The sequence below is a fragment of the Merops nubicus genome, unplaced genomic scaffold (genome assembly GCF_000691845.1).
Source record: "Merops nubicus isolate BGI_N331 unplaced genomic scaffold, ASM69184v1 scaffold5711, whole genome shotgun sequence".
NCBI lineage: Eukaryota > Metazoa > Chordata > Aves > Coraciiformes > Meropidae > Merops > Merops nubicus.
In genome coordinates this window covers 1-24,444 of record NW_008586113.1, presented here as the reverse complement: position 1 = coordinate 24,444, position 24,444 = coordinate 1, and the positions used below count along the sequence as shown (strand labels likewise).

At 44.9% G+C, this 24,444-nt stretch overlaps 1 protein-coding gene across 1 annotated transcript; it reads right to left on the bottom strand.

Annotated features, from left to right (window-relative positions):
* On the bottom strand, positions 1–23,274 carry WDR91 (WD repeat domain 91; the record flags this gene model as incomplete). The annotated part of the gene is given in 14 exon segments (XM_008948537.1): positions 1–189; positions 1,095–1,292; positions 1,809–1,921; positions 3,674–3,782; positions 4,554–4,722; positions 5,040–5,134; positions 6,594–6,744; positions 7,193–7,392; positions 9,303–9,461; positions 16,262–16,439; positions 18,381–18,505; positions 20,631–20,713; positions 21,390–21,597; positions 23,071–23,274. Coding segments are annotated over 14 exon segments (2,157 nt in total), but the record flags the coding sequence as incomplete, so codon positions are not given.
* Between the last annotated feature and the right edge of the window lie 1,170 nt (positions 23,275–24,444).

Sequence of the window (24,444 nt, the reverse complement as noted above, 5' to 3'; positions counted from 1 at the left end):
TCTTTCCCTTCAGCACTGTCCGGGTTAAGACTTTTGAGCCAGTAAGGTTGTTAATTTAATCTTCCCATCCATAGAGGCAGTGAGGCAGGTCCCACAGTCCATGGCTGTGCTCCAGTCCACTGTGACAACAGGAGCTCGGTGTCCTCCCAGAGAAAGGCAGGTCTCCAGAACCTTTTCCTCACCATTTAACTGAAAGAAGGAAGGCATAAAATTAAGGAAGCGACTTTCTGCAGTGGGAGCAGTGCACCCACAGGAGAAGCCAAAGCCTACTACAGGCTCCATGTCCCTGTCAGCATACATAATTAAGAAAACAACCAGAGAGATGTTGAGATGTACATAGAGCACACAAGGAAGCAAATTTCCAGTCTCATGACAGAAGCATGTGACATCTCAGCTCCTGACATCAGCTGAGCTGCAGTAATTGAAGAAGGCAGGCTAAGAGCATGTACCTATGAGCAGCACATAAGCCTCAGCTATAGCTTATGTTAGTACAGGTGCTCCAAATTCCCAGATGCAAAGTAAAAATTCCATCTAATCTGCCTTGCAATGGCTTATACTGACAGGTGTTGACTCAAGAGGAGGCAGGCAAGAGGCATGCCATCAGGAATCCCTTGTTACTGCACCACAGAAATTTGGGCACTTGGAAGCATTCAACCTTGCCCTTCATTTCAGTACACAGTAAAAGGAGAGAATCAGGCTGGGACTAACATAGCATCAGCAAGTACACAAGGCAGATGAAAAATAAACATCAGTCGTCAACCCCAGGTTTTGTATTGAACTGGCATGCATCAATTTAAAAAAAAAAAAATTAAAACTTTGTCCAAGACACTTGGGCATTAAGGCAAATTCTGCAGATAAGCTTTAAACACACATGCTCTAACTACACACAGAGGGCCAAATGCTTACAGAGGGTTCAAACACTCACTAAACATCATGCACTGCTAAAATGCATGCTGTATGAGACTGAGCAGCAACTTTTACAGAGCAGGGATGGGCAGGTGCTGACTGAGAACCTCCAGTGGCTGCTGCTGCAGCCTTGTAACAAGAGCTTGTATGGATGCATGAGAGTACACCCCATCTCTTCTCAGACTTACCTTAAAAATCATTCCCCCAGTAGAAGAACATGTCAACATGTAGTTGCCCTCAGAGTCAAAAGCAAAAAGCTTTCCTCGTGGGAACTGGACTTGCTTGTAGCCACTGTACCCAGACAGAACAAAAGGACCTGTAGCTTCGCTGGGAAGATCATACTCTGACACCTTCAAACCACTTTTGTGAATATTCCACTGAATGAACTAGAATGGGAAAAAATAATTACATAAGTCCATAAAGTGACATGAGTTTAAAGCAGAAGGGCCATTTGTCATTTGTAAGCCAAGTGGCTACTCCTCACAAACAAAAGATGGCATTTTGGCATCTGTATCTAAGCGGCTCTATTTATATGACACAGGCTACAAAGGCTCTAAGAGTGCCTACAGTCCAGACAAGCCTTCCACGAGCACTGCTGCCTAGATGTGGTGATCTCAGGGGCACCAAAAGGTCATCTTAACACAGATTCCCTAGGGAGGAATGTCACAACAATATGACCTGCAGACAAGGTTTGAAACAGCTCCAGCTGTTAATACGATTTTGAGCCACTCTGTGTAGAGACTGGATACAGCAGAGTGATGCTACACTCCTAAGAATACAGTTAGCAGCCCACAGATCCTCCAGATCCTGAGAGTATTTTTACTGCTGTCTTGCCCATATGGAAAAGACTCCAGAAGGGATTTCATTGCCAGCTGACCAGTAGAAGGTCCCCCAGAGCCTACCTTGCCATCCTCGCCTATGCTGTAGACTGTGTTCTCATCACAGCTGAACTCGACAGAGTAGACTTCCCCATCATGTGCTTTCCAGCTCATGGCACACTCATGCTGCTGCATATCTGAGGAAAGAACCAGTACTGAACATTCCTTATACAAAGAAAGAGCTGAGGCGAAGACAGAGATGCCTTTTGCATTCATAAGGTCTCTGTCCCAGCCCTCTAAACCAGTCTGGGGGAGCCCAACCCAATCCCAGCTGTTGTGCTTATTCTCTAGCATTTGGCTTTTACACCAGCCACAAAAATCATTGCCTGTAACTAGTCACCTCTTCCTCCAGCTTTACAGGGCTGCTCATGTGCTGCCAGCTGCAGGGATTCTACATCCAGGCCCTACTGCTACCTTTCTTTTCCTACTCCCCCTGCCATCCAGTGCACCTACAAAGCTGCTGCCAGCCCTGTCTTCCCATAGACCTGGGACTGCAGCTTCCAGCTCAGCATCCAGGCAAGAAGCAGATCTCTCATTCACAGAAGAGGGATGCCAGAACTGACTAGCACAATGACAGGGTGAAGAGCGCAAAACCTGAGAAAGACAAATCGCTCAGGGAAGAAAAACTGATGTGAAGCCTTTGCCTTCAACTGGAAGCTCAGGTCACCCTTTAATTCCTTTCCTCAAGACTCCGCTTCTGGCAGGGCTGTTGCTATATGGCACAGCCAAGACCACGTGGCTCAAAGTCAAGTTAACTCTGCTCCTCATCAGGAAAGAGAAATCCAGAAGCACTACCAGGGTCTCCAGCCAATTCTCTCCTAGAGAGAATTTATGTCAATTCACTCCTGAGCTATTATGAGGGAGGAAAAAATAGCTTCCACCTTGGTGTTCAGGCATGTTCCACATCTGCCTCCCTGCTGGCAGAAGAGTGAACGAGAGCTGGCTAAGGACAGCCAGCTGGGAACACTGAGGGGCCACCTTTTTTTGCCAATGACTAGGCCTAACAGGAATGACACAGCCAGCAGGAAGAAAAGACAATCCATGAACAAGTCAATTAGTTCACAAGCAATTGACATTACCCCCAACAACAACATCGCTGGACCCACAATAGGTGGAATAAACAAAGAACCAAGGCTTCCCATAGATGGAATGGGAAACAGCCAGTTTAGGAGATTAAACAAATAAGACAGAGGTGGTCACATGGCCCACTCTCACCCTCCTAGCCTGTGTTTGCAAAGGTCTAACTTGACTGGAGCCCAGTTCCAGGAGAGTCAGGAGGTCCTTCCTCAACAGGAAGCTCTGCAAAGTGCATCCACTTCAGATACACTCTCCTCCCTCCCCACAAGTGGTCCCAGCTTTTATCCCCAAGCAGGACAACTGACCTTTGGTTACTCAATGCAGGACACTTGGGGCTCATTTCCCTTATGGCTCTCCCTGCAGGGCCGGCCGCACCCTGGGGGGAAGCTATAAGGCAAACTCACCACCTCTTTATGAAGGGCTGTGGGAATCACCCATATGTCAATCTTAATTCAGGTCTCAGGGTTCAAACCCCAGCATTTCACCATCCTACTGCCCAGTTTCACAGAATTGTAGAATCATTTTGGTTGGAAAAGACCTTTAAGATCATCAAGTCCAACCATTAGCCTAGCACTACTAAGTCCACCACTAAACCATGTCCCTAAGCAGCACATCTATACATATTCTAAATGCCTCAAGGTACAGCCTCATCAGTGCCAAGTACAAAGGGACAATCAATTCCGTAGTCCTGCTGGCCACACTATTTCTGATACCAGTCAGGATGCTGCTGGCCTTCTTGGCCACTGGGGCACACTGCTAGCTCCTGTTCAGCTGTCTATTGACCGATACCCCCAGGTCCTTTTCCACCGTACCAAAGAGACGAACAATGCCATCTGCAGCCCCGGTGACCAGCAGGTTGCCATTGTGATTGAAGGCTGTGCAGTTTATAGCAATGGGCTCAGGCTCCAGGGAGAACTGCAGCTGGAAGGGAAAGTCTGCATTAGTGCTGAAGAAGAGCTGTGGGTTTTGAGAAGCTGATCTCCAGGGGCCTAGTAGTGAGAACTCCTCCAGTGTGGTGCCCTATACCTCTCATGACTACAGACTTCAAGATTGGAATTTTACTGTGCTACATGTTATTGTGACACTAAACCAACAATTCACCTCAGCCAAGCCAGTTTTCTTGGCCATGGCCTCAAGGCTGCAAAACCAGCTTCTGACAGGCATTAGCTTGAGTATGTTGCTTATGTCCCTCCTAGATGTCAGGGACAGCATTTCTTAAGGACAAACACGAGAGATGGAATGAGGATTCCCTGCCAGAATCTGACCCATCTAAACCAACACAAGGGAGAAGATGACATAAGATGAAACCTCTGAAAGAAGCTTCACTTAAAAGCAGGGAAGGCAGGGGAAATAGCAAAGAAAACCCTTCAATATAGTTCAACTGGAGAAAGCCTGATTAAAACATCATCCAATCCACTCTGGATATTTCCAGCCAGAAACTGCACAGGCAGGATATAAACAAGACTACGAACTATTTTGAAAAATGCCTCAAAAAAATCCAACACACCAACAAAACAAAAACCCCCACCCAAACCCAGCAGCTACTTACACTATGCATTTTTATCCTGCATGTGATAGAGAGGAAGGGAGGAGGGCGGGGGAAAAAGGATATCAAAGAGATCCTTCACACTGAAACAGAAGACACTCCTTCTCAGCAAGCAGACTGAGAAAGGAAAGAAACACAGCAAGTACCTGCTGTTTCATGGTTTTTGTGTCCCACAGTAGCAGTTTCCCAGGAACTTGGTTCATGCTTTTTCCCCCAGAGCTTACTGCCAAGAAGTCCACATGGGAGATGGGGCTCTGGGCTGCTGCAGAACAGACAAAGGAGGCACCACTTGGGCTGCAAGCAAGTGACAGGATCCTGAAACACAGCAAACAGTCTCAGTTGCCTCTCTCTAGCAGCTGCCTCAATCACAACACTCGACTATGAGCCCTCCTGCTAAGATCCTGCAAGACAGGGTACACTACAAAAGAGGGCAGGATTTGGGTGCTCAGACAGATTTTGAGTGTGTCCTGTTTTACTGAGTAGGTTTTATGCTACTCAGACAGGAACTGTCCTCTGGATGAAGGCTAGATACTGCTGCAGTTGCAGGAAAGCAGCAAGAACATTGACACTTCACCTACCTTTTCAAAGTCAAAAATAACATTTTTATATAAAAATCAGTATTCCAGAATTACCTGGGCATGTCTTCATCAATGCTAATTTCACAGAGATTCTTCTTTGCTTCTGTGTCATAAAGACGAACCGTCCCGACCCCACTGCCAAGCAGCAGCTTGAAACCATCAAGGAGATGGAAGGAGTGTGAGTAAGGAGTACAATGATGTTGTCCAACAAACACCAAAACCACAGAGTAATTTTTTTTTTCCTGTTTCTGCATTCAGATTAATCACTACTCCATTAGGGTACATCCTGTCTTCCTGTGCATAGCATGCTGAGTAGGACTACCCCAGAACTACAAATGTCAGAGTAAAAGCACTGCTTTCCAGTAAGAAAAAGATCTGATAGGCACCAAGGTGGAGTAAAAGCCCTTTCTAGAGTACAGCTCAACATTATAGGATGCAAAACATATGTGGAGTCTCAATATCTAGGGGAGCAAGGAAAGAGTAACAGAGAGTTAACGACCTAAGTTTAAAGAGAAAGCCAAATAGAGGCCACCTCCTTTCATCCAGAGGAGAATGAAATCATTCAGAAGGGCTCATACATTCTTTTAGTGATGCTACAATTCAAATCAAAAGTAAAAACCATGGAGGGATGCATTATCAAAGAAAATGAAGCATGCCAGATCCTTCTCACTTCAGAGCCTGATTTGCTGCTTAATACCCATGCAGTTCAGAAAGATCAATCTTCCTATTAGCACACAGGAAATAAACTCCACAAAGCAGAAAAAAACATCAGAACTGCATGAACAACCTTCTTTGTAAGAGCAAAAGAAAAGAGAAACAAGCCATAGCACCAGCTCTTCATAGGTGGCATTTTGAGATTAGCAGCAACATCCCATCAGTGCCCGAATATGAACAATCTTCCCTTGGTTGCAGGCCTTCCTTCTCACACAGCCCTGTCCCTTTGCCAAGGGAGCGCATGAAACACTAGCAACAGCTCTAAGATCCAGAAGAATGCATATTATTTAAAGGCTCCTCTCTAGTAACAGAATTAGAGAAAAAGTGCTACAGGAAACAGTTAAACTGTCATGATATTTAAACATGACCCAAGCTCCTTATGCACCCCAACTCATTAGGCACCAGTATAAAACTGTTCAGAGCCCTTTTCACACCTGCACAAGCAGAATGCCAACACCACATCCCCATTCCTCAACCCTGCTCCTTTCTCTGCTTCTGGCTCAGGGTGCAAGTAAAGGTCCACAGCTCCCTGCTGCAGGGTTCCTGTGACCTGTTATCCCAGGTTGCCTCTGCCTGCCTTCACAGGCAGCTGCCTGCTCTGCCTGAAGAGAGGCGTGAGAATTCTCTTGAAGGAGCTACTTCTGTCCTACAGCTGTACCTTCACTGCAACTTGGGAACTCCCGTCTCAGGGCAACCCATTGTGAATTCCTTGCTCACTCCCCACTCTATTTTCTCTTAGACTCTACAGGCTTCATCAGTTCCCCATGTCCCACCAAAGTGGAAATGAACTGTTGCCCTGATCTTATCCACAACGTAGCTGTCTACAGGTTAAGATGCAGTGCAGCCCCAGATGATCTGCTGTGGCTCTCAATCCACCACTCTCAGACCACTCACCAGCCGATCACGCTTGGTTGCCCATTCCAGAGACAGCAATGGAGATTTGGAAATGGATGAAGCTTTAGTTTGCATTATGGGGTTAAAAGACCAGACTTTGATGACCCCATCCACATCCAGGCTGGCCACCCTCCGTCCAGAACAATCAACCCTATGTGCAGAAGGAAACAGATTGGATATTCTTCTCCCTGAAGTTCTTAGATGCAAACAGATACCCCAGTAATCCTCCCTCTCCTGGCCACACACCAACTCCTTCTGCAGGAATCAGAACTTCCTTACACCACTTCCTGTTCAGTCTACAACAACCAAGACAATGAATTGCACCAAGCTCCACATGCAAATCATAATGCCCTTAAGCAATATCATCCTGCTTTCCCAGGGAGTTTCTTCCCAGCTGGCATCTTCCAGTCACAAAAATCTCTATCCATTCTCATTGCACAAGTTACAGGCTATTTTCAGTTACACCAACTTGACTGCCCTACATCCAAGAGTACATGCACAATGTGCTGGACAGAACAGAGGTTGGAAGGAGGAGGCCAGGCACAGCTGGTCCTCTACAGAGGCTTCTACAAGAAAAGGCTCTTCTGTCAGTCCATTACCTGCAGTACATGATGGATGAATGGTGCTCCCCATACTCGTCCTGGCTGAGGACGATGAAAGGCTGCTCCTGCCGGACCCCTGCCACCTCTGCACTACTGGCAGGCATTTTGGTTGAAGTCTCTGTTTGCTCAGCATGCAGCTCTGAGCATGGCTCTGCCTCAGCTGTGCCAACATCCGTTTTCTTCTCAGCACTGTGGCCCTGAAGGAAGAAATCCTGTGTGAAACACATGAAAGCAGCAGCTCCAGATCCCGCTCTTCAGCCACCCTAGCCTGCTAGGATTTGGAAAAAAAAAAAAAAAAAAACAAAACCAAAACCCGAGAAGCTGCATGGAACCAGAAGAACTGTCATCAAGACACCCCTCCTGCCAGGGGCCTTTCTGAGCACAAGGACGGTGTGTTGCACGACCAGACCATTTAATAGGGCCTCTGATAGAGTCTCTGATATCCCCCTCCATGTGCCCCTCCATACACTTTCCTCTAAGAATTAAAGGAACCACATCATCTCTGTTTCCCTTACCTCAGCTGGTATCAGAGGCTCATTTTGATACCACGAGTACATGGATTCACGAGCAAATCACTTACTGATGACAATAGTAGAAGCAACATGAGTCCAAAAGCTTAAAACTCAATTTGACAGGGCAGAAAGAACAAATGGAGTTTTAGTAGGTGACCGTATCTGAATGTGAAAAGATCTCCACTGCACACACAGAAGTGCTTGAAAACAGCTTAGTCTTCCCTTGCCACCAGAAGCTGGACAAGAAGCAGATACAGCACATAAGACAGTAAAACATCTGCAGGCATTCCTTTGCTAAACCATTTACTGAAGATGAAATGCCCCAAAACAGTATTTGTATTGATGCTTTTGAATCCCAGTTCCCTAACAAATTTCTGCCTTATTTATAGTAGCTTCATATCTTAAGCAATGGGTCAAACATTGTATAGTCAAATCATCTGCAATCACAAAGTTGGAAAAGCTTGGGAAATAAAACCAAGAATGCCTCTCTCTATTAGTTAATGTGTGGAGGTAAGAACCAATGAATTACACTCATGTGAAAGAAAGTGTCACCTTTCAGTTTCCTTTTTTCCTACATGTTGCAAACAACAGAAAACTAAATAGCACCAGCTTCCCCAAGAGCACCAGAAGCAAGTTTTACAAAGCCAAGAAAACACCGCCTTAACCTGAAACATCACAGAAAAAGAAAACTCAAAAGATACTTATTGGGAACTGGGCTTTGCAATTTTCTGAACAATGTTTAATTAAAATGTTTTCAATGAGTCACAAAGAAGAAAGTTCTCTCATAGCCTTGAATGAGCGGTAGAGTAACATCTCCTCTATCAAGCAGCGCTGCCACACACAGCCACACACACTGGCTGACAGGCAAGTCCCTCAACACTGTATCCCCACCAAGGCAGAGTGTCTCATACAGCCAAAATAAACACGGCTGAGATGCTGCCATCGTTCCTCCTGTGCTTTGTCTCCTTGGGCCACAAGGCTGCTGAAAGGTAGACAATACACAGGTGAGCAGAAGCAGTCTGTTTAACAAGCAGTTAAAATCCAAGACACAATTTTATTTCATTATATTAGAAAGCAGGGCACAGCCCCAGGCAAAACTGCAACATACAGTGCAAAAAAACTCAAAAAAGCAAACATTGCTACAAATGATATTTCCACTCCTATCCAAGAAAACTTTCTACCAATTTTTATCTGTCTCAAAGAGTCTGCAGAAACTAGCACAAGGATGCAGAGGAGAGAATTCACCTTGGACAGCACAGGTGCCTGTTGCCACTAAGGAATAGGGATTATTTGAACTTATGCAGTATTTGAACATAAGTATTAAGGTGAAGAAAAACTCTTTCCATGAGCAGCTTGTTGAAAAGATGCTGACAAAAAACAATTCTTACACTTTAACTGTCAATAGTGATTCCCTTCCAGAAACACAGAAATAAACTGAATTTTGGAAGGAGCTGATTAACTGCAGAGATTGGCCTTTGATACAGTTAGATCTGAGGAGCAATTCGGAAGCTTAACTTGTTTTACTACCTAGAACAACAAATTACAGCAATACCAGCCCCCCCAAAGCTTCGCAGCCTTGCAGTGTTGCCCAGTACCTGGGAGATCCCCTTGGACAGGAGTTCCTTCCTTTCCTTCCCATGCTCTTGCAAACGTTTCTGCCGCTGCTGCAGGGAACTTGAGTCACCTGCTACTAATCCACTGAAGTGGCTCTTCCCATCCTTACAGCTCACCGTTCCTTCTTTTCCTTTGGCAATCTGGAAGGCAAGGGGAAAATTTGGCAAAGTTACGCATGTGCTAGGCTGCAGAACAAAGAGGAGAACAGCCAAAGAAACCAAGCTACCTGCAAGGCCTCCACGAGCCCCTAGACAATAGCAGGTTCTTGGGCTGCCTTCAGGCCCAGTAAACACTTGCAAGGAAGAAAAAGGACATTTCATTTTTTCAGTAGGAAGTAAAAGCTTCAAGCAGTTGTCATAGGTACAGGGGCTGGGACCAGTTTATCATTATGTAGGTATAACCAAAAACTGTATATTCTATACCCTCTATGCTATTGCTAATGAGCTGTTAACAAATCATTGGTAGCAGCTGCCCAGGGCACACCTCACACCCCAGGCTACAACAGATAAGGAAAGAGATCAGGGGAGGTGTTAACACCTTCACATCCATCGGGAGGAGTCCTCTCTGCTAATCGACCCAGCTGCACTGACAATAGCCCAGCTCATCAAGGAACCCAAAAGTATCCTACTGTCCACAGACTTAAAGGACCCATGGTGAAACTCCTAGCACTTGAGGGGAGGTACTGGACATTCCCACTGAACCTAGGGATATATAAACTTCGGGGTTTGGGACTTGGGGAACCTCTCATCGGATCCAGAGGGGGAACAGAACTCCAGCAGGACTGTGACTGCCACTCTCGGTGAGACTGCCATCATTCCTTCAACAGAACTGCGACCATCATCCCGACTGACAGGTACCTTCCCTTCTGCTGTGCACCCAGGGGAGCCACGCAGTGCTCAGCACAGGAGCTCATGGGCACCCTGCTGTTCCTGCCCCAGGGTGCTGAGTTGTACTTTGTCCTTGTGGGTCAAAGACAGTATTTTTACCGTGTATCATTGTATATATTGTCATCCTTCCAGTAAATTGTAGCTCTGACTTGTGATCCCCCTAAATTAATTTCTCCTGCCAGTTTACTTTTAAACCAGTGCAATTTTGGTGTCCAGCGTGGGGCACGAGAGGAAAGTCAGAATTACAATTTTATCCTAGGCATTTGTGTATCTGAGTGCAGAAACTCCCTGATCATCATATTGCTCAGTATATTCACGTGGACCCTGTACCTAACACTGTATATATTTCCACCTATGGGGAACTATTTGCCTGTTGTGATGCTCTTCTTAAGGGAAAGATATCAAAATTGCTTTTTTGTTGATATACTGTGTTTATGCCATTGACGACATCAAGGGCAGTGAGTTTCATTTGGAATATATATTCAGTTTTGTTTGCCCGTCCTGGTCTTGGTCACTACATCTGGGGCTTCATTATTAATCGCACCCAGTCTGTAGGGGGAACAGGAAAGAATAGTTTTTCCCCAGCCTTTCACCTCCTTCTTCCCCTTCAGACCTGCTACAACCATTTTTGAAGAAAATGCTGAGCTTTTTCTTGATGTAAAGGACAGCGTATTCCTGTTGTTGTTTCTCCTGTTTCCTCTGCACTGTTTATACCATGCTTAGAATCGGAACAGGCGCTCCCAGAGAAGCAGTCTGGAGGCCTGCCCTGAAAGTGGATAATGCTGAGTGGCATGGGAAGTTGGAGGACATGGGCCAGTATTTGGAGAACTTCTCCAATGATCTGGAAATTCACCCCTGAACAACTGCAGGATCCTGTTAAAGTAATAAGATGTGTGAAGAGAAAATGTTCTGACAGCCCCAGAGACGTGCAGCTTACGGCGACATGCTGGGCCCTGGCCACTGCCTACCGGTCACTGCCTGGTATAGTATAACACCTTCAGGAGGGGGAAGAGAGGAAACAGATCAACAAGCATTGTGTCCACACAAACCAGAGCTGAACACGAGGAGAGAAGTAATCAACAGGCACCTTGTCCACACAAACCACAGCTGAGTCTGAGAGGAGAAAATGCATTGACCAGCACCATGTCCACATGAACCATTACTGAGCCAGAAGGAGAACCAGTCGCCCCTGTCCAGAAAAGAAAATCCAAGACTAAATCAGTTTGCATAGTGGATGACAAGGAAGGGGCAGGACTTTCAACCCTGGCAGAAGAAACAGAGCCAGAAATCATCACTCGGTCCCTATCCCTGGGCGAGCTCCGTGAACTCCAGAGAGAGTTTACACAACAGGCAAACGAGTCCATTCTGACCTGGCTGCTCCGGATCTGGGATGCTGCAGTTAAATGATACAATTCTGGATGGGAGTGAAGCGAGGCAACTAGGATCCCTGTCTCAAGATGTGGTCATTGATCAGGGGATTGGAAAGACAGGAAACTCTCAGCCTCTGGCGGTGACTGTTGTCAAGTGTGAGGGAGAGATACCTTTGTAAAGAGGACCTCCATGTACAGCAAGGACAGTGGAACACGATGGAGCAAGGTATCCGATGCTTGAGAGAATTAGCTGTACTGGAGATAATCTTCTCAGAGGATGAAAGGTTCCCTAAAAGGCCAGATGGTGTCCAGTGCACATACCAGATGTGTTTGAAATCTGCACAGCTTGAGCCAAATAGGTATTCCCACTACTTGGCGACATTGGAATGGAGGGAGGGAGAGAGAGAGAGAGAGAGTGAGAGAGAGAGAGAGAGAGAGAGAGGACAAGGTGGGCACATTGGTCAGCAAATTCAGGATCTATGAGGACACTGTCACTGCCCCATTACAAGCCCATGTCTCATCTGTGGAAACAAAACTGGCCTAACATGTCCAAAGCTTGGAGGAGAAAACTGGAGAAGGCCACTAGAAGCTAAGAGAGGAACTTAAGGAGAGAATCTTCCATATCTCACTAGACAAGAATCTCTGCTATCAGAAGCAGGCATCCCCAGCTAAAGAGAGAGGGTACACTCCATGAGGCAATCTGTGGCTTTATCTCCATGAGCATGGGGAAAATATGAGGAAGTGGGATGAAAACCCACCTTTTTCTTAGCAGCACAAGTACAAGAATTGAGAAGGGGAATGACTACCACAAAGAATACTTCAAGGATAATGCTGCTCTAGTCTCTCGTGGGCAAGACTCCATAGGAGTATAGGAGTGATGATGTTATGTCTGATCCTCTTGAAGGGCCCTCTAGTTCATATTGGCAGGAATGGTGCAATGAGTACCATGACCAGAGTTAGAGGTGCCCTGCCTCTAGCCAGGTAGAGGAGAGGGACAATCGGATCTACTGGACTGTGTGGATCCGGTGGCCTGGCACATCAGACCCACAAAGATGCAAGGCTTTAGTTGACACTGGTGCACAATGCACTCTGATGCCATCGATACGTAGGGCCAGAATCCATCTCCATTTCTGGGGTGACAGGGGGATCCCACCAGCTGACTGTACTGGAAGCTGAAGTGAGCCTGACTGGGAAGGAATGGCATAGACACCCCATTGTGACCAGTCCGGAGGCCCTGTGTATCCCTGGCATAGATTACCTTAGGAATGGGTATTTCAAAGACCCTACAGGACATCGTTGGGTTATTGGGCTAGCTACTGTAGACACAGAAGTTAAGATGGTTGAACACCTTGCCTGGTCTCTCAGAGGACCCTTCTGCAGTGGGACTGCTGAGAGTGGACAAACAATTGGTACCAATGGCCAAAGCAACAGTGCACTGTTGGCAATATCGCACTGACTGACACTCTGTGATGCTCATCCATAAAATGATTTGGAAACTGGAGAGCCAGGGGGTGGTCAGCAAGACTCATTCGCCCTTTAATATATGTCCAGTGTGTATGTCCAGCAGAGATTGGCAACTGGCAGTGGATTACCATAGCCTGAATAAAGTCACACCACCCCTGACTGCTGACATGCTGGACATGCTGGAGCTTCAGTGTGGGCTGAAGTCCAATGCAGCCAGGTAGTATCCCACCACTGACATTGCCAACACCTTTTTCTCTATTCCTTTGGCAGTGGAGTATAGGCCACAACTCACTTTCACCTGGAGGAGTGTGCAGTACACTTGGAATCAACTGCCCCAGGGCTGGAAACATTTGTCATGGACTGATACAGACTGCACTGGAAAAGGGTGAGGCTCCAGAACACTTACAGTACAGGACAACATCCTCCTGCAGGAAGAGTTTTCAAGAAAGGAGAGAAGATAATCCTGATCCTTCTGAAAGCTGGTTTTGCCATTAAACAAAGTAAGGTCAAGGGACCTGCTCAGGAAATCCAGTTCCTAGGAATGAAGTGGCAAGATGGACATCACCAGATTCCAACAGAGGTGATTAACAAAATAGCAGCCATGTCCCCACCAACTAACAAGAAGGAGACAAAGGCTTTCCTAGGCACAGTGGGCTTTTGGAGGATGCATATCCCTGAGTACAGTCAGATTGTAAGTCCTCTTACAATCTGACTTACCTTGTGACACAGAAGAAAAATGACTTCCTGTGGGGCCATGAAAAACAACAAGCCTTTGAACAAATCAAACAAGAGATTGCCTGTGCAGTAGCCATGGGACCAGTCAGGACAGGACAGGATGTGAAAAATGTTCTCTACACTGCAGCCGGGGAGAATGGTCCTTCCTGGAACCTCTGGCAGAAAGTACTTGGTTAGACCTAAGAACAACCACTGGGATTCTGGAGTCAGGGATACAAAGAGGCCAGCTATACCCCAACTGAGAAAGAGACCTTGGTGGCTTATGAAGGAGTTCGAGCTGCCTCAGTTGGCACCAAAGCACAGCTCCTCCAGGCACCTCGACTACCAGTGCTGGGCTGGATGTTCAAAGGAGAAGTTCCTTCTACACATCATGCCACCGATACCATGTGGAGCAAATGCATTGCTCTAATCACACAGCGGGCCCGGAGAGGAAATCCTAATCACCCTGGGATTTTGGAAGCCATCACACAAACTGTCCCGGAGGTGAGTGTTTTGGATTATCCTCTGAAGAAGAGCAGGTGACACATGGTGAGTAGGCCCCACCACATAACCAGCTACTGAAAGAGAAAGACAATATGGTCTCTTCACTGATGGTTTGTGTCGCATTGTCGGGACAAACCATAAGTGGAAAGCAGCTGTATGGAGCCCCACATGGCAAGCTGCAGAAGCAGCTGAAGGACAAGGTAGATCAAGTCAGGTTGCAGAGCTTAAAGCTGTTCAGCTGGCTTTGGATATTGCTGAATGAGAAAAGTGGCCAAGGCTTTACTGCTACACTGACTCATGGATGGTGGCCAATGCTCTGTGGGGAGGGCTAGATCAGTGGAGAAAGGCCAACTTTCCCTCTGCAACACAGAGGGAAACGCATCTGGACTGCAGAGATGTGGGAAGATGTTGCTGCCAGGGTAGAGAAGCTGAGCGTAAAGGTCCATCACGTAGACGCTCACGTACCCAAGAGTCAGGCTAATGAAGAGCATTGCAGTAACATGCAGGTGGATCGAGCTGCCAGGATTAAAATATCTCAGGTAGACCTGGATCAGCAGCACAAGGGAGAGCTGTTCTTAGCTCAATGGGCCCATGATGCTTCCAGTCACCAGGGGAGAGATGTGACATACAGATGGGCTCATGACAGAGGGGTGGATCTAACCACAGACAGTATCTCACAGGTTACCCATAACTGAGACATATGCTGCCTTCAAGCAGGCTACGCAGGTGAAGCCTCTATGGTACAGAGGACAGTGGTTGAAACGTAGGTATGGGGAAGCCTGGCAAATTGACTACATCACACTTCCCCAAACCTGCCAGGGCATGCACTATATGCTGACCCTGTTAGAAGCCACCACTGGAGACACACCCCATGCCTCACACCACTGTCCAGAACACCATCCTGGGCATTGAAAAGCAAGTCTTGTGGTGACATGGTACTCCAGAGAAAATTGAATCTGACAATGGGACCCACTTCAAAACCAGCCTCATAGATGCCTGGGCCAGGCAGCATGGCATGGAGTGAGTGTACCATATCCCCTATCATGCACTGGCTGCTGGGAAAGTTGAGCAGTGCATTGGATTGCTTAAAACCATCTTGAAAGCACTGGGTGGGGGGACTTTCAAGCATTAGGAGCTGAATTTAGCAAAGGCCTCCTAGTTGGTCAACACCCGAGGCTCCATCAATCAAGCTGGTCCTGCCTAGTCAGAACCCTTGCATACTGTAGATAAAGTCCCAGTGGTGCATATAAGGGGAATGTTAGGAAAGACTGTCTGGATCAATCCTACCTCAAGCAAAGGCAGACCCACCCGTGGGATTGTTTTTGCTCAAGGACATGGTTACACTTGGTGGGTCATGCAGAAAGACAGAAAAACATGTTGCATATCTCAAGGGGACCCACTTTTAAGTGAAAGCTCTCTGTAACGTTTCAGTGTATATATATGTATATACCTACACATGGTATTAATTTAAGCATGACATAGATAGTATGGAATAAGGGGTGGATAATGTCATAGTTATGGGGTCTGGGACCAGTTTATCATTATGTGGGTATAACCAAAAACTGTATATTCTATGCCCTCCATGTCATTGCTAATGGGCTGTTAACAAATCATTGGTAGCAGCTGCCCAGGGCACACCTCACACCCCAGGCTATAACAGATAAGGAAAGAGATCAGGGGAGGTGTTAACACCTTCACACCCAGCAGGAGTCATCCTCTCCACTAAAGGACCATCATGGACCCAGCTGCACTGACAATGACACCCTGCTGTTCCTGCCACAGGGTGTTGGGTTGTACTTTTTCCTTGTGGGTCAAAGACAGTATTTTTACTGTGTATCATTGTATATATTGTAATCCTTCCAGTAAATTAGAGAGACCACAAGTCAGAGCTACAAATTCATTTCTCCCGACAGTTTACTTTTAAACCACCACAGCAGTGCTATGCTGGAAATTAACTCCTTGCATACTGAGCTCCTTTCAATGAACACAGTTAAGAATTACCTGCTGATTTGTTGGTTCTTTCTTCCCTAGCAGCATACTGCTTGTCTGTGTTGGAGAAGCCCCACTCGAATGGACTGGTCTGGAAGGGCCCTTTTTACTTTGTGAGAGAAAAGAGGACAGAAAGCCTCCACGGGACTGAAGAGAATGTGCAGTAGTCCTCTGGCTGCAGGCCATATCCCTAATTAAACAAAGCAACCAAAAACACCAAATGGAATATGAAAGTGTAGCCAGACAACCTGATCAAAGACCACCCAATAAGCAAAGTGCCAGCTGTCTGAACCACTGGAGGGCAGATGTTCTTTTTCAAGCCAATGGACCACTATTAAAAAACTGTTTTAAAACATCCTGTAAGTGCCTGGAGCAGATCATTATAATAAATGTATTATAAGTACTGTAAATGTATAATTACTATAACCAAAGCTCACTTCTTGGAGATAACTCTCTCAGTGGGATGCTGAATCCCATGCAGGGCCACCTCAAACTCCATCCACTCCAACTACTTAGTTTAGAAAGACCCTGAGGGAAAAGCAGGGGAATTCCGATCTCCAAGGAACCTATTCAGCTGGGATTCTCAATTCAAGGCATAAACCAGACCTACTTCAAGAAGCATTCAGTATCCAGTCTTTCCCTGAACATCCTTCGATATTCAGTAAGTCACATTCAGCAATTTTAGAGCACAGGCCCTCAATATCTGACAATCTGGACTCAAAGGAAATAGGAAAGTTTAGGTCCACTTCTATGATTACACAAACCTCCCTTCTCAGCCCACAATACAAGAGCAGCTGCTGCTTCCTAGAACATAACTGTCTGACCTCACTCTGCTACAGCTTCCTCTGAGAACAGAGCAGCACAAAGGGGAAAACAATCATCCTTACTGTATCTATCCTCTCTCCTAGGAACTGTTCTACCAAAGCTGTGCTTTAGGTTGAGCAGAGACATGGGAATAGCAACCAGAACCAGCCACCACACTAAGACAAGTTGCATACATAAAAAAAAGTACACTTCTAATGCAAGTTTTTCTAACACAAATGGACAAAATTAATATGGCAATAAATTATCACATCCCTCACATCACTCTCCCCCACATGTGCATATGAACATCAGGGCTTTCCACACAGAAGTTAAATTTAAAATAAAAACAATAATTTTAAAATCTCAGTTTAAACTCTGTAGCCTGTCCTGTGCAGAGCAGGTGTCAAGACAGTTCACCAGACATGCAAGTCTAATCAGACAACTTTTAGACTAAAAGACTTTGTGTGTGGTCTCTGCTACAACTTCTATTTGTCATTGTCAGCAGGATAATTTGATCAACCCCCCTTATGTCTGAATAGAAGCGAAAGAAACACAAGAAAGTCAAAGCCCCAGCAGTGTTACTGGTACTTAGTGGTTAAGCTACATTTGCTTTCAGATGCTTTTAAGGAAAAAAGAAATAAAAATCCCAGTAACACAATGAATTTAAATACACATACTTGGTTCACATAACTACTGGGGGAAAAATAAGTTTAAATCACAATTAAGCAAGCTTGATCATTGTGTATGTTGCTTAATTTGCACAGACAGGAATACAATAGGTGTAGCTATAAAACACACTAACTGCAGCAAGTTTATGAGAAATTCTGTGCATAACTGAGCCTCACAGATGATAAACTCCTTCTTCCTTGACTTTGCAAAAGCAAGAAAGCATCTCTGTAACAATGACCCCTTTGGGTCACAGTAACAGTGTCTACAAAACAACACAGGGCACTCACCTACTGTACTACAAGCACTAAACTAAAAAGAAGCCAAGAGACAATCCGCTTCATCTGAGCAATACTGCAGGGTACTACTGCACTACTACCAGTGCCTTGCCTGCCCAGAACACCATGGTCTAATGTGGAGTGCAGGTCAGAATCACTTCCTTATGTGCTTGGGCTCTCAAGAAATCTCTCTCCCAAATGGTAGGAGAGATGCCCATCATGAATTCCCCCATTAAACCCACTTAGGTCAACAGAACTTCTGCCTGGATGTCTTTCTGCATTGATTCGTAGGGCAGGGAACGAGGAAATGACCCTCCAGGAGCCTCCTTGACCCAAAAAAAGCAGCAGAGCCTGTCCCTAGATCCTTTCCTGCAGGCACTCACAACTCAGAGTCCCCTAGTCGATCCATGTTGGCCACATATGCAGGCAGCTTGTGATGCACAACAGGTTGTTCCACCTCCAGTTCCTCTTTCTTCACGCGGAAGGATTCAGCCTGCAAAGCAAACAGCTACAAGAGAAGAGAGCCAAGTTAACAGAGGATCACGGAGATTCATGTCCTTCTCACTTGCTGAAGTTGTTTACTCCTTTCACTTCAACAGCCCTCCAAGGGTGGGGAGGGAAAAAAGTTGTTCTGACTGGCTGAGCAGTACATTAGTCCTCTTGAGTATTCAAGTCCAAGAGCTCAAAACAGTCCTTTACATGTATGAAACTGGAGCCTACTTGCTCCTCTCCTTGTGCTGTTGATCTAAGGACATTAGTGGTGCTGGGAGACAGCAGTTGGCCAGGGCAGAGCTCATCAGGCACTCCATGCAGGCAGTTGAAGACCAGGGCAATGGACATGCCTGGAAGTAGCAACATTTTGGCACTGAAGGTAATCATCTTTCCACAGACAAGGGCTTGGTGAGCTGGCAGGGCAAACCAAGGCTAGCACCATCAGGTCACCCCAAAATCCAGCTCCACACCCTGATCAGCTCCCTCCCAAACATGACAGTGAGATTTATCTCTACATTAAGGAGAAAGACATTTTTTCTTTCTCCCCCTTAGCACAGAGGAACTTCAGGATGCAGCTTTTTGTGACAGATGTGGTTTATGTCTGTGACTCTTGTTCGCATGAGTTCCTCAGGCTTTCCTGTTTCTGTAAATTTGTTTTTCAGATATAATTCTTTTTTTCCTCTTATCATAGTATTTACAGAAAGAAGTCACAAGAAAAAGGAACTTGAGAAATCTTGCTGTATTCATGTATTTGCATTGTTTCAACAGTGAAATCAGAATCACTACTTAATTTCATCTAGGATCAAAGCAATTATTTATATCATTTTTTTAAACCTGCATTCTATAGGTAGCTGCTTCCTTTTATGACCTGAGTTCTCTGAAAATGAAAGACTAGTCTTACCTCTGCCTATTTGACAGAGAACATTTATTCAGTCTGTAAGTGATAACAATCAACATATCATAAACAAAAAATTGCTTTAATTTGTCTAAGAGTACAGAACACAAAATTGGGGGAAAAAGCGCTATTTGAAAACATACCTTATCCTACTGCCCCTATTCACTGACCACTTTGCTGAACCCTTCTGTCCAGATTTGCCTGTTCCACTAACTCCATACAGTACACAGTGACAAACCTCACTTTTCTTTTGCAAAAGAGCTTCCTTTTTGAAACTGACTGTTCTATTTTACTTCAACACTTTTAGCACAAATGAAGTGATGATCAGCTACCAAAACAAACAGTTGAAACAGGAAGCACAACATACAACAAAGTTCTGTTACACAGGAGGTAAAGCACAAAATTTACTTTACTGAAGTATTCAGAGAGCTTTTACTCAGCATGCTTGAGGAAGTGAAACTAAAGTCCTGCTTGGATGAATAAAGCTTCCCACTTGTACATGATCATCCACATGTGATCTGTAATTTAAAAAGTTCTTCAACTGATTTCCTGAATCTCTTAAATAGGAAATTATACTACAAAAAGACTGACATGTTACATATTCTTAACAGCCTCTCTCTAAAAAATACAGCAAGGAGCTGGGTAACACTTTGTCTGGACCGGTCAGCCCTTCTTACAGCGTACTGTAGCATCTAGAGCTGGGAAACAGACATTCACAACATTTCCATTAGCACATCTAAATTGCTTTAAGTGCACTTCAACCATGGCAAAGTGGTTATTCCACAAGTATCAGTTTCTGCCTCTTTGCCAGATGTTACTGCCCATTTCTACTGCTTTATCAGCTAAAATCTGGAAGTGACTGAAATACTATTCACAAGTTTCCAAGCAAAGTCATATATGCCCTTAAGCTGCCACTGATTTCATCTTGTCTTGACTTTGCAGTGTAGCAGGGAAGGAGTTTGCACAGGATGCAGCCACCTGTCAGAGATCACAGGCAGAGGGACAGTCAACTCCAGCAGAGGGGCAGTAATACCCTAAACAGACATTTCATGATATAATCATAACCCTAAGTTTGCTGGAGACAGTTGAAAGATAAACCAAGATAACAAAGGACTTCTAGAAGAATCAAGACAGATTAAATAACTGAATAACTGAACAGTTAAAATTATTTCTATCCATTCAAGAAAGTTTTACAAAACTCACAGCCTCAAGGAGTCAGCAGCTAAATAGTGACTTTAGTTCTGACCTTATGCCGCAATGATTCATTTTCTTCTTGTATGAGACTGTTCCGGAGACATTCAGCTTCAAAGTTCAAAATGACTGGAACTGGTGAGGAATGTTAAGGAAAACCAAGGCAAGAACTTGTATGCACCTGCCTGAACAAGACAGCAAAGCTGCCCAGTTAACATGTCAGAAGTGGAGGACAGGACAGGTTATGTTACTGCATTAGTGTACAATTGAGAAACCATTCCAAGGTGAGCTGTATTCCAGCTGGAGCTTAAACCTGCCCATCAGCAGACAAAGTCAGAACTCTGTAGTGTGGGACAAAAGCTGTTGTTCCTGCCACCACTGAACAGCCCTATTACAGCAAGCTGTCAGGAGATAATGTTGTGAACCCATGTACCCAGAAAAGGGCCTAACAGGAGATGCTAGTTCAGTTATGGAGCATGACCCAAGGTTGCATGCCTATTTTGTACTACACCAAGCAAAGAGGAAAAGCATTTCAGAACAAGATGTGTACAAGTTTTCTAGCCTCTACCACAGGGATGAGGTCAGCATCACCAACAACCACAACTCTTTGTGCCCAGGGAATATAAGATATCAGATAATTGAACAATCACTATTCAACATCCTCTGGTAAACACCAGCTTCCTATCAAGTCTTGGCTCTAAACATTCATCTGAAAGCAGCAAGTTCTACAAGACTATATTCTTGGCACCACCATTAGTAGTAAGCTTAACACCAGGGCAAGTGAGATGTAACTATTAGCTACAAAAAAGGATATGCATGCACTGAAATAAGACACTCAAGAAGTTGTGCAGAGACACAATAAATGTATCTGCCCACTGGCGTGAGAAATAGGTGGCAAAGGTGGGGTTGGAGTCTGGGGCAGGGAGGAAGGGCAGGACAAACCAATCCTTCCACTCTGCCTGGTTCTGGAGCTCGGAGGCCTGCTTGAGGAAAAACTCCTGCGCCTTGTCATTGCGGCCAGTCTGAAACAAAGCAAGAACAGGGCTCATGCTTCCATTAATGCCACCATGTGTGTCCTAAAACATTTACTCTGAGTTATGAACACATTAATTTCACCACTCAACACAGCAAGTAGTTAAGAGTTGACATATTCATCGGGGAACAAAAGACTCTCAAATACACCAGGAGAAGCTCACAAATGCACTCAAAGGCACTTGACCTCCTTTCTAGTCAGCACAGCTTTGTTCAAAGGCTGAGGCACTAATCACACCAATTTCCAGCTAACCCAGTGCAGCTTGTGCACTGACGTAAGAGGTGAGCATTTGTATACAGCACCGAAGTATACTTCAAATCACTCAACTCTACAGTAGATGTAGCCTGAATATGTTTCCATCTGATACATTATTCAGACAGGACAGCCACGCCTCAGGTTAACCATAGAGCAAAACTTAAAATTAAAAAAACTGCACTTCCAGATAAGTGTGTTAGATTTTGACTCCTCTACTAACACCAATCATTAAAGGTTTTCAGTCAGGGAATGGAATCAAGGAGAAAATATTGCTTCTTAATGGGGAAAAAAAAAAAAAAAAAGAATTCCTGACAGGTATTTATCTATTCTATTTGCCAAAGCCCCCCTGTGTAATATATTCCATTGACTTTCCTGGGTTTTCAACAAGATAATCTCTGCTCCATTTTAAAATTTTTTTTTTTCTGTACTATTCAAATCAAGCAAAAAACATTCACTCATTTTCTCTCCCACATTACCTTGTACAGATTTGAAGCCTGCTTCTCCCCCTCTCTTATAAACTAAAACTCTACCAGCTTCAAGTCCCATTGTTTTCTTCTGGATTCTCCAACTCCCTTGATTTAAGAACTGTGGTGCCTGATAGGAGCGGCTGAGTCCTGATGGCAGGTCAAAGTGGAAGGAATACAGACAATCCTGCCTTTTCATCCCTGGCACTGCTGCTGCCTGCTCAATCATTCCTTTTTCTGCATCAGAGTAGTTTACTACTACTACATTCATACAGGTGCTTGGGGCTTTCTTCTGCCTGTTTCTTCGACTTAAGAAGACTGCTTTCAGCAATGGCCTTGCCCTTCTCCGTTCTCATGGCAATGCCCCTCAAGGTGGTGTTTATAGACCTCGTGATTGCTCCCAGCATCAAAGTTATTAACAGAAGCTGAGCAGGACAGAGCTTGCGGTAGCGCCACCCACTGTGAAAGGGACCTCAGACACCCTCATGTCCAAGCATGAGTCTCTTGCTCCCACCTAACTCTATTTCCCTCTTGCCTGCACATCCCTGCAAACAGCTTAGAAGTTTGTCACATGAGTCTGCAACAAACTCATTACCACACTCGTGATACATGACACATGAACTGCTTGTCCCCTAACCATCAGGCCTGCCAAGAGCATTCTAAAGCAGTGGTTCCAGAGATTAGGATCTTTTTAAAAGAGAAGTCTAAAAAAACATAATTTTAATTTAAAAACCAAACACCACCTGAACAGTATGGACAAGGTAGTATCGGAACAAGCTGGTTTTCAGCTTGTTCACTGTTGGCCTGTACACATCTTCCAAGCGGCTGAAAAGACGTCGGTCCAGATAACTCCAGTAATCCCGCAGGGCAACCAGATCATAGCTCTGAACAAACTGCTGCAGCTGGTCCACTATCTTATCTACCTAAAGAGGGCAAAAGAGAGAGGACTACAGTCACATGAGGGCTCTTCTGGAACAAGAGACTTTCTGTAACTTAATGCTGAGAAGCTTTAACTGTGCAAATAACACCAGAAACCAGCATTTATGCATTAGCTATGTTCCTAATCCTGGAAACATTCTGCCTTTTGTGTTAGCATACTTCCACTCTGGAGTACATTTCAAATTAAAAAAAAAAAAAAGCAAGAAACATAAAAAAATAGCCTAACAGATCTTGCCTAGATAATCACATTTTGTTAAACACAGTTGATGGGCTTTTTTGGAAGCAAGCAAAACTTTCCACTTCTTTTAGAAGACAGTTGATAACTAACAAACAGGAATAATCTAATTAAATGTTGAAAACTCAAGTACAGCACCTGGAAAATATTATTATTTTTAGACTAAAGAGAAAAAAAAATGTATTTAGCCAACAGAAAAAGGAAGAAAGATCCATTGTACTACGATCTTCAGAGCACCTATAGTAACATTATCTTCAGAGAAGCATAAAAGTTCACAGAAGAATTATTTTTTGTCACTGTATCTTTGAAAATAATTTCTGCAATAGGAATAAGGCAGAATGGTAGTGTGGGAATAGATATTTCCCTCAGTGATTTCTGATGGTCAAGACAGGCACTAGGAAAAAAATAATCTGCACCCTATTCAAAATTCAACTAATAAAGTTATTTACTATGTGGTTTGCTCATCCCTCATCAGTTAATGTCTTAGAACACCATCCAGCCTCTATCTCTGTGGCTTCTGACAAAAGGAAGGAAAAGGGAGGACATAGAGCAGAAAGGAAACTGAAGTCTGTGACCCCAGCAGTCCCTTCTCAGACAATGTAAGTCCAATTAAATTAACTGTTGGCTGACCTCTAGCCATCAGCAAAGTGCTGCTGTTCTGAAAATAAAAGGAACATGCTTTGTGAGTGATAAAGGTCATGATCATACTGCTGGTTAAAGAAAAATCTGACCCTTCAAACCCCTGCGTGCAGTGCCCCTAATTGTGGCTACAGGAACACGAAGCTCGCACAAAGAACTGAAACTATATTTTCGAGGCTGGTAAATTCGGCACCAATTTCCACGCACCCAGCGTGGTAGCTGGTGCTTAAGACATCGAAAGTAGGGAGCGGAGCCGCAAAGCTGCGGGATAAAGATCTCAGGGCTGAGAAATGATCCAGGCAGA